Source organism: Carcharhinus amblyrhynchos, chromosome 20 (genome assembly GCF_965287045.1).
Source record: "Carcharhinus amblyrhynchos chromosome 20, sCarAmb.v2.hapA, whole genome shotgun sequence".
NCBI classification, from domain to species: Eukaryota; Metazoa; Chordata; class Chondrichthyes; order Carcharhiniformes; family Carcharhinidae; genus Carcharhinus; species Carcharhinus amblyrhynchos.
Window position 1 is genome coordinate 41,619,423 of NC_137343.1, and position 15,194 is coordinate 41,634,616.

At 45.7% G+C, this 15,194-nt stretch overlaps 1 protein-coding gene across 2 annotated transcripts in view; it reads left to right on the top strand.

The window, feature by feature from the left end:
- LOC145355954 (solute carrier family 2, facilitated glucose transporter member 11-like) overlaps positions 1-15,194 on the top strand; it is an 80,393-nt gene that overhangs the window by 51,732 nt on the left and 13,467 nt on the right. For both annotated transcript variants that reach the window (XM_080208465.1, XM_080208464.1), the window contains 2 exons: positions 11,054-11,164; positions 12,623-12,724. In XM_080208465.1, coding sequence (XP_080064591.1) covers positions 11,054-11,164; positions 12,623-12,724 — 213 coding nt within the window. The remainder of the gene's footprint in view (positions 1-11,053; positions 11,165-12,622; positions 12,725-15,194) is intronic.

Below are 15,194 nucleotides of genomic sequence, written 5' to 3' on the forward strand. Positions count from 1 at the left end.
AACATCAATGATAAGAAAAACACTGGAGACCTACTAAAGGAGAGAATTAAAGAACATCTAGAAATGAGAAGCATAATCATGAATATAATCATGGAGGGCTGTGACAAGTGACATTCCTCAGGAATCAATACTGAGACCTTCGCTATTTGTAATATATATAAATGATTTAGAGGAAAATGTAACTGGTTTGATTAGTAAGTTTGTGGACGGCACAAAGGCTGGTGGATTTGTGGATAGTGATGAAGGCCATCAGAGAATACAGCAAGATATAGGTTTGTTGAAGACTTGGGCAGAGAGATGGCAGATCGAATTTAATCCGGACAAATGTGAGGTAATGCATTTTGGAAGGTCTAATACAAATAGGGAATATACAGAAACCTTAAGAGTATTGATAGGCAAAGGGGTCTGGGTGTACAGGTACACTGGTCACTGAAAGTGGCAATGCAGATGGAGAAGGTAGTCAAGAAGGCAAACGGCATGCTTGCCTTCATCGGCTAGGGCATTGAGTTTAAAAATTGGCAAGACATTGCAGCTTTATAGAACCTTAGATCGCACTTGGAATATAGTGTTCAATTCTGGTCGCCACATTACCAGAAGGATGTGGAGGCTTTGGAGAGGGTATAGAAAAGATTTACCAGGATGTTGCCTGGCATGGAGGGCATTAGCTATGAGGAGAGGTTGGAAAACTTTGGTCTCACTGGAATGACGGAGGTTGAGGGGCAACCTGATAGAAGTCCAAGATTATGAGGCATGGACAGAGTGGATAGTCAGAAGCTTTTTCCCAGGGTGGAAGAGTCAATTACTAGGGGGCACAGGTTTAAAGTGCAAGGGGCAAGGTTTAAAGGAAATGTATGAGGCAGATTTTTTTTACACAGAGTAGTAGGTGACTGCAAGTCATTGCCAGGGGGAGGTAGTGGAAGCGGATATGATAGTGATTTTTAGGGGACATCTTGACAAGTACATGAATAGGATGGGAATAGCCAGATATGGTCCCCAGAAGGGGAGGGGATTTTAGTTAAGTCAGGCAGCATGGTCAGTGCAGGCATGGAGGGCCAAAGGCCCTGTTCCTGTGCTGTAATTTTCTTTGCTCTTTGAATAGTCAGCATGGGTTTAAAAGGGAAAATTTTGCTCTGCTTATTGATTGTTGAAGAAGGAACAGAGAAAGTAGGTAATGGTTCTGTTGTAGATGTAATTTATCTAGTTCTCAAGATGCTAGGGAACATAGGACCGAGGAGCAGGAGGAGGCCATTTGGCCATTTGATTCCTGCTCCACCATTTGATAGGATCATTGCTGATCTAATTGTGGTCTAGCTCCACTTTCCTGTTTGTCCCCATGTCCCTTGATTCCCTCATCGATCAAAAAAAAAGGTACTCTAGCTTGAATAAATTCGATGACCCAGCCTCCACTGCTCTCTGGGAAAGAACATTCCACAGACTCTCCATTTCTGACTTTATAATTATGGTACAATTTTAGTCTCCTTGTTTGAAAAAAGATAAAATTGCATTGAAAGCAGTTCAGAGACAGTGCAGTGGACTCATTCCTGAGCTAATCTCATAAAGAAAGGTTGGGCTTATATCCACTGGAGTTGAGAAGAATGAGAGGTGATCTTATTGAAACATACAAGATCCTGAAGGGACTTGATGTTTGAGCCTCGAGATTGCAGTTCAGTAAAGGAGATACGTATTCTGCCCCTTCATAAACTACCTTTATTTCTCTGATCCAACTCCACACACAATTCCCCACCAACAAACAGTGCCACCTGTAGTACCGCCAGTACTGCCTTTATTGCAGAGACTTTTACTGAACAATTAACATCAAACTAGGACTTAATTGGAAGGTCTGTTAACCCATCCCTAACACTTGACAGGGTGGATACCAAGAGGATATTTCCACTTGTGGGAGCGACAAAAGAACCAGGGTACATAGTTTAAGAATAAGAGGTCTCCTTTTTAAGACGGAGATTAGGAGAATTGATTTCCCCTTAGAGGTTCTCTCTCCACAGATGCTGCCAGACATGCTGGGTATTCACAGCACTTTCTGTTTCTATCATAAATGCCACCAATAGTGATACCAGCCTTCACTCACTCACCCACTCTCACCCACTCACTCACTCACCCACCATTCTGAGGTCCATGAGCAGTCAGGCAGCCTCACTAATAACGATATCAGCCACTCTCATTACTGCAATGGTGCTCCTTTTATATACATCACTGTTGGAATTTCAGTGATGGTCAATTGTAGGAATAGGAGTCAGGTGGCTGATGGATTTTAGTGTCATTTTAATCTGCATTTTAATATTCAGATTGTATGATACAGTCAGAAAGCAGCATGTCATATGGTGAATCTGTTAATAGATTTGTTTTAACTCCCAGGTCTTGGCCTCTTTTAAGGTCAAGCCAAATAAACAAGCTCAAGTTAAATCAGGACAAAGTAAAACGGGCAGCTCCCCAAAAGGAAAGGGAACAGCCCGAACAAAATCAAAGTACAAAGGAAACTTGAAAACATCAAAGTAAAATGTGATTATTAGGGTCAATAATGCACCCCAGCCCCTGCAGTGCCCAACGGGTGCGGAAGGCATCAACTGTGCCCGTGGACATTGCATGCTCCCTCTCCAGAACACCTGGCCACAAACGTAACCACGGTAGAGGGGCAGACAGTCAGGATGGATATCTCCCCCTCGATCACCCGCTGCCAGGACCTGTAAATGGTGTGCTTCACCAGGGCCAGGAGCAGGTTCACGAGGAGGTCGCCATCCTGACCTGCCCCACTCCACACCATGTGTCTGTAGATCAGGAGTGTGGGACTGAAGTGCAAACAAAACATTAACAAAATGTTCTTCAGGAAAACAAAAAGGGAGTGCAACCTAAGACACGAAACATAGACATGGTCCATGGACTCCACAAGGCCACAGAAGAGGCAAGCTTCAGCTCCCAGGTCTTGGTAACAGATATAGTTTGAAAAATTGCAGATGTTACTCAGAAATGGGGAGGTAAATGGAAATTCAGCATGAAGCTCCATATAGAATTATCTCTCTCCATTATCATGTAGTCTTATGCCACTGATGATGTTAGCACTGTTGCTCACAGCACCAAGGACCTGCTTTCAATTCTGGTCTTAGTTCACTTTGAAGTTTCTCCCCATGTCTGTGTGGGTTTCTTCCGGGTGCCCCGGTTTCCTCTCACACTCCAAAGATGTGTAGGTTAGATTGATTGGCCATGCTAAATTGCCTCTTAGTGTCCAAAGATGTGTGGATTAGGGGGGATTAGCCATGGTAAATATGCAAAGTTGTGGGATAGAGTGGAAGAGAGGGCCTGGATGGAATGCTTTTTCAGAGAGTCAGTATAGACTCAGTGGACTGAATGGCTCTTTCTGCACTGTAAGGATTCTGGGGAACTCCTCTTTCAAACTCTCCATTTGCTTGTGCATACCCAGCCATAATTTTCTTTAAAATTCTTGACCTTTCATTCACCAACCATAGACCATTGTCTGAAATGACAAGATATGGGGAATGTCCTGTATGACAAGTATATCTTTTTGTGAGTTAATGACTGCTTCTGAAGTTATTCCATAAAGACATTTAACCTCAATCTATCTGAAGTAATATTCCAACAACTCTGGGGAATGTCTTCCCCATAAGTTCATTCTGAGCTTTTCCCACAGACTGGATGGGAAAAAGGATACGATCAGTGGTTCTTATTGCTCTGGACAATGGATTGCCCAGGTGATGCAATCCAAAATCATTTTCTCAAGTGATTTTGAGATCCCCAGACACCAGTCTGAATTCTACACTCTGGCACGGTGCTTTACAATGCTTGGATGTCCCTGGTGTATTCCTTGTAGGATCTCAAGTTTGAGAGTCTTGGGATGATCAAGAGCCATCGCCAATACTGAGGCGTCTGCATTGTTTGAAGTATTGTTTCAGAGTGAGATTGTTTGGAACATATCCTGGCCATTTATTTTTCAAGCACTCTCTACGATTAGCACATTCTTCTTCTGCTTTTTGAGTTTGTCAGATTTTGTTCAGTCTCTGTGTTGCTGCTGATAGGGATTTTGTAATAAGTGAGCTGCATGATCCTACATCCTCAGCAAGATTTATGTCTCTCTGTTCAGGCTTCCTAACAAGAATCTGTGACAATGCACCAGCTGTTGTTTATCTTGGACATATTCCGTCACAGCATGGGACCTCCTGAGCTTCAGCTGAGATCTCTAGACTCCAGGTGGCATCTTTGCTAGTTCTTTGGGATTTAATAAGATACCCATGGTGAACTGGAGGCCTAAGTCATAGTTGGTGTACTTCTCAGAAGCCCATGTGCCTGCCAATGCCTCCTTTCCATTACAGTGTATCTTTGTTCTGTCTCAGTCACTGACCAAGATGCATTGTAATCACGTCTGTCTGTTCCATCTTTCCGGATTCTGCCTCTTAGTCCAGTCAACAACCCAACCCCGGCAACTACTGTGGGCAGTTCTTGGTTATAGAGTGCCAATATGTCTGGTGAAAGACACATCTTCTGATTATTCTGGATGAGATTTGTTGAAGTTCTCCCCAGCATCATTCTTGGTCTTGCCTGAGCAATTATCATGGTGCTTCATTCATATGCACCAGATTAGAGAGGAACCTTCCTACCTGATTCACCATCCCCATGAAGCATTGAAGCTCCCTAACACTGTGGGGAGTTTGGAAAATCTTTTTGTTGCCCTGGTCATTTGGGGGCCAGTTCTGATGCCTGATGTGTGAATGAGAAATTGAATGTTGGTTGGAGAACTTGCACTATTGTTGAGAGTTAGCCCTGTTTTTTCCAAGTGCTGCAATGTTGGTCTCACTTGTGTATCGTACTCCAATGAGGTGGACCCATAGATTAGGATGTGATCAATGTGGCAAATGACCCCTTTGAATCCCTCCAAAAGGGCTGTCACTGCTCTTTGATAAATCGATGCGGTTCCAAAGGATAGTCATTTGAAACAATATCCCCAAAACATGTGATAGTTTGGATTGCTCGTCCAGAGGTAGTTGGCAGAAGATACAATTGGCATTCAACCTTGTCAAAATGATACTAGCAGCCCATCTAATTCCACACATCGAAGAAGTGGGGGGCGTGGTAGCTCCCATTCTTCAGTGTTCTTGTTGTGGAAGGGAAAGTCTGCATCAACATCCTGTAATTTCTCCCAAGGATGGTACTTTCTTTTTCTTCTTCAACTTCTCAAATGTTAAGTGTCCTTTAATCTTGTGTATAGAGCTGTTTGCTGCAGCAAACTGATATAAAATGCCCTCTCTTCTTGCACTCCACATTTTTGGCAGGGCATTCTGTGTGTTGATGCAGACTTTTCCTTCCACAACAAGAACACTGTAGAATGGCAGCTACCACACCCTCCACTTTTTCCCTGTTTGGAATTAGATGGGCTGCTACTAATACATGTTATAAACTGGACTGTCAGATAAAAAAATTGTTTTTCCTTCTCACTTCTGCTTGTAGTGTTAACTGCACAGCCTTCGATTGGGTCAAGTTTTCCTGAGACTGCAGAAGATTTCATGTACTAAGACTCCCACAGCAATGCCATCCTGAATTAACACAACTTTCAGGGCTCCATATGTGCAATTCTCAGCATTAATAAAGGAATCTATGTTCTCTACTCTTTCTGCCTTTGGATGAACCTATTGAACTTCTCCCCATGATTGTCTTCTTTTGAAAACTAAAATAAATATCAAAAGCTTTGATAACTTCTTCATATGTTTGCATCCTTTCTGACCATTAGATTATCTGCATTATTCCCTATGGTGTAGAGTACAGTACTGATTAGTTCCTTTTTGGCATCTCTGTCGTCCCAAAGCTGATCTGTAACTAGTATACCTGTGACGCTAGCTCTGCCAATTCTTGGCCTTCCAAATGGATGCAGCGCTATGGTAAAGGTAGGAGATTTTCCGTATCTTCCTCTTGCCTTCTCTGGAGTTCAGCTGAAAGTTTCCTGGTGCCGTCTTTGTCTTGCAGTCTTGCCGCTTCTTCAAGTCACTGCACCCTTCAATCGTAGTTCCTTTGGTCGTGTTTTTCCCTGTTATCATCATTGTGGGTCTTAGATGATTCTGGATTTATAGATAATGCTGGAGACAAGGTTGTTGCTAAACACTGGTGGAGATGCTCCCAAAAAAAAAACATAAATGGGAGATTTTCCTGCCCGTTTTTTCGGGGTGTACTTATCTGAACGACTCTCCGGCATCCTGTGCATCAGAGGTTGCCTCAGGAAGATTCACACCAGTATTTGGGGGGAGGGATAATCCTGCTCTAGAAGTGGAATCAGCCTGTTGAGCGGGCCATTGCGCATGCGCTGATCTGTCAGTGGGGAGATCGGCGCATGTACCCAACCCCCCCATCACTGGCCTCCTGTTTGCTGATCTCCCAACTCACAGCTCCAGTTTACCCATACCCACCCCACCTCACAGCTCTGGTTTACCCATACCCACCCCCTAGCCAATACTGACCCCTTCCCCAATAGCCAGCCCTGATTGCCTCCTCATTCCTTCCTCCACTGATCCCATTGCAGAGTGGCAGCAGGGTCCCCCCTTCCCATCACTGATCATCCTGCGGTAGGCCCTGGCCCCACCCCCTTGGCACTGCCGGTGCCCAGTGGGTAGTTTGGCCACACAGACATAGGTGTAAAAAGGGTATGGTAAGGGTCTGAGGAAACAGCATTGTGGGGCACCGGTGTTGAGGATGATTGTGAAGGAAGTGTTCTTGCCTATCCTTACTGATTGTGGTCTCTGGGATAAGATGTCCAGGATCCAGTTGCAGAGGGAGGAGCTGAGCCCCTGGTCACGGAGTTTGGAGATGAGTCTCGTAGGAATAATGGTGTTGAAGGCTGAGCGATAGTCAATAAATAGGAGTATGACATAGGTGTCCTTATTATCTAGGTGTTCCAGGGTTGAGTGCAGAGCCAGGGAGATGGCATCTACTGTGGACTTGTTATGGCAATAGGCGAACTGTAGTGGATCCAGGCAATCTGGGAGGCCGGAACTGATTCATGCCATGATTAACCTTTCGAAGCACTTCATTAAGGGCAGCACAGTGGTACAGTGGTTAGCACAGCTGCCTCACAACTCAGGTTAAATTCCGGCCTTGGGTCTCTGTGTGGAGTTTGCACGTTCTCCCAGTGTCTGTGTAGGTTTCCTCCGGGTGGTCTGGTTTCCTCCAACAGTCCAAAGATGTGTGGGTTAGCCATGCTAAATTGACCTCAATGTCAGGGGGATTAACAGGGTAAATATGGGGAGTTACGGCAGGAATAAGGCCTGTGTGGGATTTTGGTTGGTGCAGACCTGATGGGCCGAATGGCCTCCTCTGTACTGTAGGGATTCTACAATAATGATGGATGTTGAGCCACTGGACAATAGTCATTAAGGCACACTGCCTGCTTTTTCTTTGGTACAGGGATGACGGTCATCTTCTGAAAACAGATGAGAAGGCAGCTGCCATGGATAGATCTTTAGGGGATAAGGTAACAGTTCAAGGATGGAAAGAAAAGCCATTGCAAGTGATTCTCTGGCAACAGTTAGATAAATAATAACTAGATAAGTGCAGTCCCACCCAGTTGGACAACCTTGGAGAGATGTTGGAAGAGGATGGTGTGATTGGCCATGTCATAGGCTGTAATCAGGTCTAAGAAGAATGAAGAGGGAAAGTTTATCTTTGAGACAGTCACATAGGATGGCACCTGTGAGTTTGATAAGAGCTGCTTCAGTTCTGTGGGGGTACCGGAAACCTGATTGGAGGGATTCAGTCATGGAATTCTGGGAAAAATGGACACAGATTGGGAGATGATGGAATGTTCAAGGACTTTTGAATGGAAGGGAATTCAGAGATAAAGTGGGAATTTACAAGAATGGTGGGTCAAAGGGTTTGCTTTTTGAGGAGGTGTTGTTGATGGCAGATTTACTGGAGAGAGTGACAGTACCTGAGGGGAGAGGATCAGCTAACAGCGATCAGGAAGGGAGAGTGGGTAGTCACCAGTTTATTGGGAATGGAGAGTGGTGGTGGTGGGGCTGCGAATGGGGGTGGTCTCATGGATGAGATTAGTTCGGAGAGGGCACGAAAAGAGATATGAAAGGAAGTAGAGAAAGATGTGAGCTCAGAGCTAGAGCAGGGATGTTGCAGAGGAGGTTTATCTCAATGAGCTAATAGCAAGGAGGGAAGGGATGAGGCAGATGACCAGATGCTCTCATTCTTAGTTGCAAAGAAATCCATGAGCTGTTTGCATTGATTATTGAATGTGAAGGTGGAAGAGACAGAGGAGAGAGGTTTAAGAAGACAGTTTGAATAGAGAAGTGAACTTACCAACTCTCACTTATTCATGCACGCACTCGCTCACTCACTCACTCATTCTCTCACTCACTCACTCTCACTCATTCTCACTCTGTCACTCATTCTCACTCTCTCACTCGCCCTCACTCTCACTCGCCCTCACTCTCTCACTCGCCCTCACTCTCTCACTCGCCCTCACTCTCTCACTCGCCCTCACTCTCTCACTCGCCCTCACTCTCTCACTCGCCCTCACTCTCTCACTCGCCCTCACTCTCTCACTCGCCCTCACTCTCTCACTCACCCTCACTCTCTCACTCACCCACTCACACTCACTGTAACTGATGGGGGGGATGTGTCCTGTTGATTGCTCCTCTTTACCTGTTTTCTGTGTTGCTTCTTCACCAGTTTCCCTGGGACAATTGCATTGATCCATCGCTGCCTTCTGACAGTCCTGGCTGGAACTATGTGAAGAGATCCCCATGCAGAGATCTTCATAGATAGCAGTGAGGGGCACAGCTTCATTCCGGATGGAAAGATTTGGCCCAGGCACCACATCGAGCTGCTGATATCTTCCAGGGTTCTGATGTGGCCACTCACATTGTTAGTTATGCCACTAATGTGGTGCCATGTGCAAATTCCAGAGTCCGAATTGTCTATGTATACGGTGAGGAGCAGTGGCCACATTTAGGATCCCTGCAGGAATCACTTCACTGACTGTCGGCTAAAGACAATTCCTTTAGCTCCTGCTCTCTGTTTGTCTCCAGCGGATGATCTAAATGAGGTGTCAGAATGATCCAAAGAGTGAATGGGATAAATTGAAGTAATGATTTCCTCCCGTGAGGGCAGTCTGGCTCATCAGGAATAGCCTTAGAATTGAGTTAGACCATTCAGGGGCATGGCAGGAAGCATTTAGAATCATAGAATCCCTACTGTACAGGAAGAGGCCATTTGACCCATTGAGTCTGCACCAATTCAGCATTTTACCCTAGCCCATACACCCCCTTGCCAACCCGCCCTCCCAATCCTCATAACCCCTAATCCATCTAACCTATACATCTTGGGTCACTGAGGGTCAACTGAGTATGGCCAACCTACCTAATCTCCACATCTTTGGACTGTGGGAGGAAACTGGAACACACAGAGGAAACCCATGCAGACACAGAGAACATGCAGACTCCACACAGACAGTGACCCAAGGCCGGAATTGAACCCGAGACCCTGGCATCGTGAGGCAGCAATGCTAACTACTGTGCCACCATGCCACCCAATCTCTTCACACAAAAGTTCATGGAAGTCAGGAACATTCCCCCAAAAAGCTTATCAACGGAAAATGCCAAAACCGAGAATGGTAGATTTTTATTTGGAAGGACATTAAGGGATATGGAGCTGAAGTGGGCAGGTGATTTTAACATACAGATCCACTATAATCTAATTGAATGGGGCCTGTGGGGTTGAATGACCTTCCCTTGTTCTTTTGTTCCAGGCTCCAGGGTTTTTCTCCCTCCATTCCAGAGTCCGGTGTTCTCCTCCTTCTATATTCCCTCTCCCTCAGTTTCTGGCCTTCCACATTATTCAAACACTGTGTGAAGCTGGCTGCCTGTTGTCTGACTGATTAACCCTGCAAGTTTCATGTGAACATGTCATGGTGAGACCAAGCATGGAAGCAGCTGAAGCTGCTATATATACTGTGGCACCGTCACACAGTATTTCTAGTCCTACTCATCAATGTTGTTAACTCGGAATCTGTGGTACTTTGAGTGTATTTAGGATTTCCACTGTTGCTGTTGAATGTTAACAGAAGGGAAGTTTTGAGGGAGAAAAGTTTTTTCTTTGTGTGATAATTTGAGACCACGAATAAGGTAATCAAATGTGTTGATTAAGGGATAATCCTTATATTAATAATGAAGATTAACAATGACAGTAACTCAGCAGAACAGCAGTAACTATGAAAACAGGAGCACTAGTAAAACAGATCTTCTTTGCAGAACACTCTCCTACAGTCTGAAAAGCCCTCCAAAACCTGCACGTGCTCAGAACCCCCAGCTGATGCCAGTAAAACACCTACATAGGAAAAAGGCTCAAGAAAACTCTGTACTCAAAATGACACTCTGTGACACATAGCCTAACAGCCTTAATTACAGGGTATTGTGGAGGTAGGGAAGAGAATTGGATAAAAAATTAAAGAAATGAAAACATTTTGAAGTTTTCCTGGGAAAGTGCAGAGGAACAGGTCAAATTGGATGCCATATTTATTGAGGTAGTAGGGGCAGAATGGGTCAAATGGTTTCCTTCTGCACTGTATCATTCTATGATTACAGTAAGAAGTCTCACAACACCAGGTTAAAGTCCAACAGGTTTCTTTGGAATCAGGAGCTTTTGGAGCGCTGCTCCTTCATCAGGTGAGTGGAGATGGGTTCACAAACATGATATATATAGGCAAGGACACAATTGCAAGATAATTACAAATTGGAATGTGAAAAATGGTTGGAATGCGAGTCTTTACAGTTAGAAACAGTGTGCATGGAGAGAGGGATAATCACAGCTTAAAGAGGTGTGAATTGTCTCAAGCCAGGACGGTTAATAGGATTTTGCAAACCCAGGCGAAGGAGTGTGAACTCTATGATTCACTGTACTGGATAGTTTAGGTGGAATAGTGAATATTATGTACCATAGAATGAAGATGCGATAATGCACTAATGAAGAACAATTGCTATTGAAGACAAAACATTGACTCTTATGGTACGTTTGTACAATTTTTGTTTTCCAGATCTATTCTTATGCTTTTGAGATTTTCCAGGCAGCGGGAATTCCTGATGAGACAATACCATATGTGTCCATCGGAACTGGACTAATTGAAACTTTTACCTTACTGATCTGTGTAGGTACAATCCTGACCTGAATTTGTTTTGATGGCAAGGGTAGAAGCCACAGACTGCAGAGATTTGAGGTCTTGGTTAGTCAGCTTTATCTGCTTTGTCCATGATGAGCTGCTCTTATCAACTTGTTGTTTAGCAGTGGGTTGGGTCATTGAACCCTCAATCCGCCAGAGTTGAGAGGGTTGGCTTATGAGTAGAGACTGAGTAGACTGGGGCTATACTCATTGGAATTCAGAAGAATGAGTGGTTGACTCATAGAAACATATAACATCATGAAGAGTATAGGTAAGATAAAAGCAGGGAGGTTGTTTCCACTGGCGGGCAAAACTAGAACTAGAGGCCATGGCCTCAAAATAAGGGGAAGCAGATTCACGACTGAGTTGAGGAAGAACTTCTTCACCCAGTGGTTATAAATCTGTGGAATTCCCTGCCCAGTGAAGCAATCGAGGCTACCTCATTTAATGCCTTTAAGGCAAGGATAGATTGATTTTTGAACAGTAAAGGAATTAAGCTTATGGTGAGCGGGCGGGTAAGTGGAGCTGAGTCCACAAAAGATCAGCCGTGATCTTATTGAATGACAGAACAGGCTTGATGGGCCAGATGGCCTAACCCTGCCCCTGATTCTTATGCGCTTGTGTTCTCTCAGGCAGTCTCAGGTCATACGTAAGGAGCAAAGAGCTGCAGGTCCCTCAGTGTAATTGAGTTCAAAATAGCTCCTCCATGCTAATCAGACTGGTCCAGCATCACTTTACCAGTGTCAAGTCTGCCTTTGCAGTGATCTGAAGATTGACACTTGAGTTCACTTGGGTCTAGAAGTGCATCAACAAATGAAATGTTGCCTGATATGGCACTCACTGGCCTGTTCTCTCACACTGTGATAGCCTCATTCTATGTATTGGAAATCCTGCTGCCCCTTTAAAGAGAAATAATTGGTTCAAACTGCAGTGGAATCCGTTTGTATCGTAGACGTGCATCTTGGTGACTAACTTGTTAGCTAAAGTATTCATCTGTTTCTGAGTCTGACTCAGTACTGGAGCTGTGTACAGTAAACAGAGACTGGATAGCTTTATTGCACAGGAACACAGAGAGCTTGTCAACTTGCTGATGCATTTGCAGACTAAATTTTGTTCATTAATGCCTAGTTAGAAGGGCTGAGAGGAAACTCCAGATCTTCACTGTGTTACTTACGGGATCCCCTGGTGTGTAGCAAAATGTACTGACAGTTTCAAAGGAGCTGATGTTGTCTGAGGCTCACTGGTAGACATCTTTGTGATACCAGTATGCTCTCTACCATTAACGGGGTCCATTCAACGTGGGTTTGTAACTAAAGAGGTCTCTTATTGTGAGGCCAGGAAGCAGTCCGTCACTGACTCGGGGTATCCCTGAGGCCAGTCAGAGAAAGTCCAATAGCAGGCTGTCATTGTTACTGAATGTTACCCTTTATGAATCTTGTCACACAGGCAATCTTGGTTGAACGAGCTGGGAGAAAAACACTTTTCTGTGGAGGATTAGGCCTTATGAGTCTGTCGACGGCACTTCTGACAGTCACTTATTCACTACAGGTGAGTGATAGGTGGCCGGGCCTGGGAGAAAGGAAACATTGAGATTGATTTGATGAGGAGGGGTGTCATTGTCGACAGCATTCTCTTAAACTGGCATTAAGACTGATTAGGTCCCGGTTTGTTATTAGCCTCTATGTTGAAAAGTCCACCACTGTCAACATTCAGTTAAGGATTCAAAGAGTGGTATTGTTTCAGCCTCCAGAGGACTGGGTTAAGAAGCCACTTATTCATCCCCTGAGAACAGGATGACTATATTCTCAGGGTGTTTGGTAGGATTCTGGTGGGTGATTGCTAAGGCTGGAAGGTTTTACTGTAAATAAGACAGGCTACTTGACAGGTGGCACAGTGGTTAGCACTGCTGCCTCACAGCTCCAGGGACCAGAGTTCAATTTCCAGCTTGGATCACTGTCTGTGTGGAATTTACACATTATCTCCGTGTCTGTGTGGGTTTCCTCTGGGTGTTCCGGTTTCCTCAAACAGTGCAAAGATGTGCAAGTTAGGTTGATTGGCCACGCTAAATTGCCCCTTGGTGTCCCCGGATGTGTATGTTTGAGGGATTAGCATGGGTGCAGGGATATGAAGATAGGGCATGGGTGGGATTGTTGTCGAAGGGCGGAATGGCCTCCTTCTGCACTGTCGCGATTCTATGGTTCTACTGGAGATGATTGAATTTTGGGTGAGTTGCTGGCTTTTTATTACCTCTTCCTGCATTTTCTCTCTGTCTCTGTTATGTGCTTGCTTTCGAAGGATCTTGGAAGCTTGTTATTTGGTCCTGCCACCTGATCTTCCACAGCTTTCAAAGGCGGCTAAGGGAAAGGGTTTGACTGTTTTGGCCTGACTCTGGTACATGGTCCATGGGTGGAAATTTTCCATAATTTGTCAGAATGTCAGGCCATGAGCGAAAACTGGCATGTGTCTCTCCAGATCCACAGCCGAGTTTTCACAGCAGATCTTGCAGAAGATTGGGAATCGCAACCTTGCCTGCAAAAATCACGTTTCCTGATTCTCACTGTTGGCCAACATGGGCTGGGGGAGGAGGTAGATCTTATTAATTTTTAAGAACTCTGGAATGATCAGACAGTAATCATTCCAGCAGATGGTTTTCATCACACACACACCAGGCCTGTCACTCTGCCTCCTGATTTCAGTCATTACAATTCCATTACATTGAACAGGGGGCACCTAGGATGTCTTTTTGTAAAGAAAAGTCAGGTAATGAGACACACCCACACACATTGCAGCACCCACACACACACTGCAGCACCTACACACACACTGCAGCACTCAAACACACATTGCAGCACCCACCTACACACACTGCAGCACCTACACACACACTGCAGCACTCAAACACACATTGCAGCACCCACACACACACTGCAGCACCCACACACACACTGCATCACCCTTACTCACACTGCAGCACCCACACACACACTGCAGCACCCACACACACACTGCAGCACCCACACACACACTGCAGCACCTACACACACACTGCAGCACCCACACACACACTGCAGCACTCAAACACACACTGCAGCACCCACACACACACTGCAGCACTCAAACACACATTGCAGCACTCACACACACACTGCATCACCCTTACTCACACTGCAGCACCCACACACACACTGCAGCACCCACACACACACTGCAGCACCCACACACACACTGCAGCACTCACACACACACTGCAGCACTCACACACACACTGCAGCACCTACACACACACTGCAGCACCCACACACACACTGCAGCACCCACACACACACTGCAGCACTCACACACACACTGCAGCACCTACACACACACTGCAGCACTCAAACACACACTGCAGCACCCACACACACACTGCAGCACCCACACACACACTGCAGCACACACACACACACTGCAGCACCCACACTCACACTGCAGCACCCACACACACACTGCAGCACCCACACACACACTGCAGCACTCACACACACACTGCAGCACCTGCACACACACTGCAGCACCCACACACACACTGCAGCACCCACACACACACTGCAGCACCCACACACACACTGCAGCACTCAAACACACATTGCAGCACCCACACACACACTGCAGCACTCACACACACACTGCAGCACCTGCACACACACTGCAGCACCCACACACACACTGCAGCACCCACACACACACTGCAGCACCCACACACACACTGCAGCACTCAAACACACATTGCAGCACCCACACACACACTGCAGCACTCACACACACACTGCAGCACCCACACACACACTGCAGCACTCACACACACACTGCAGCACCTGCACACACACTGCAGCACCCACACACACACTGCAGCACCCACACACACACTGCAGCACCCACACACACACTGCAGCACTCAAACACACATTGCAGCACCCACACACACACTGCAGCACTCACACACACACTGCAGCACCCACACACACACTGCAGCACTCAA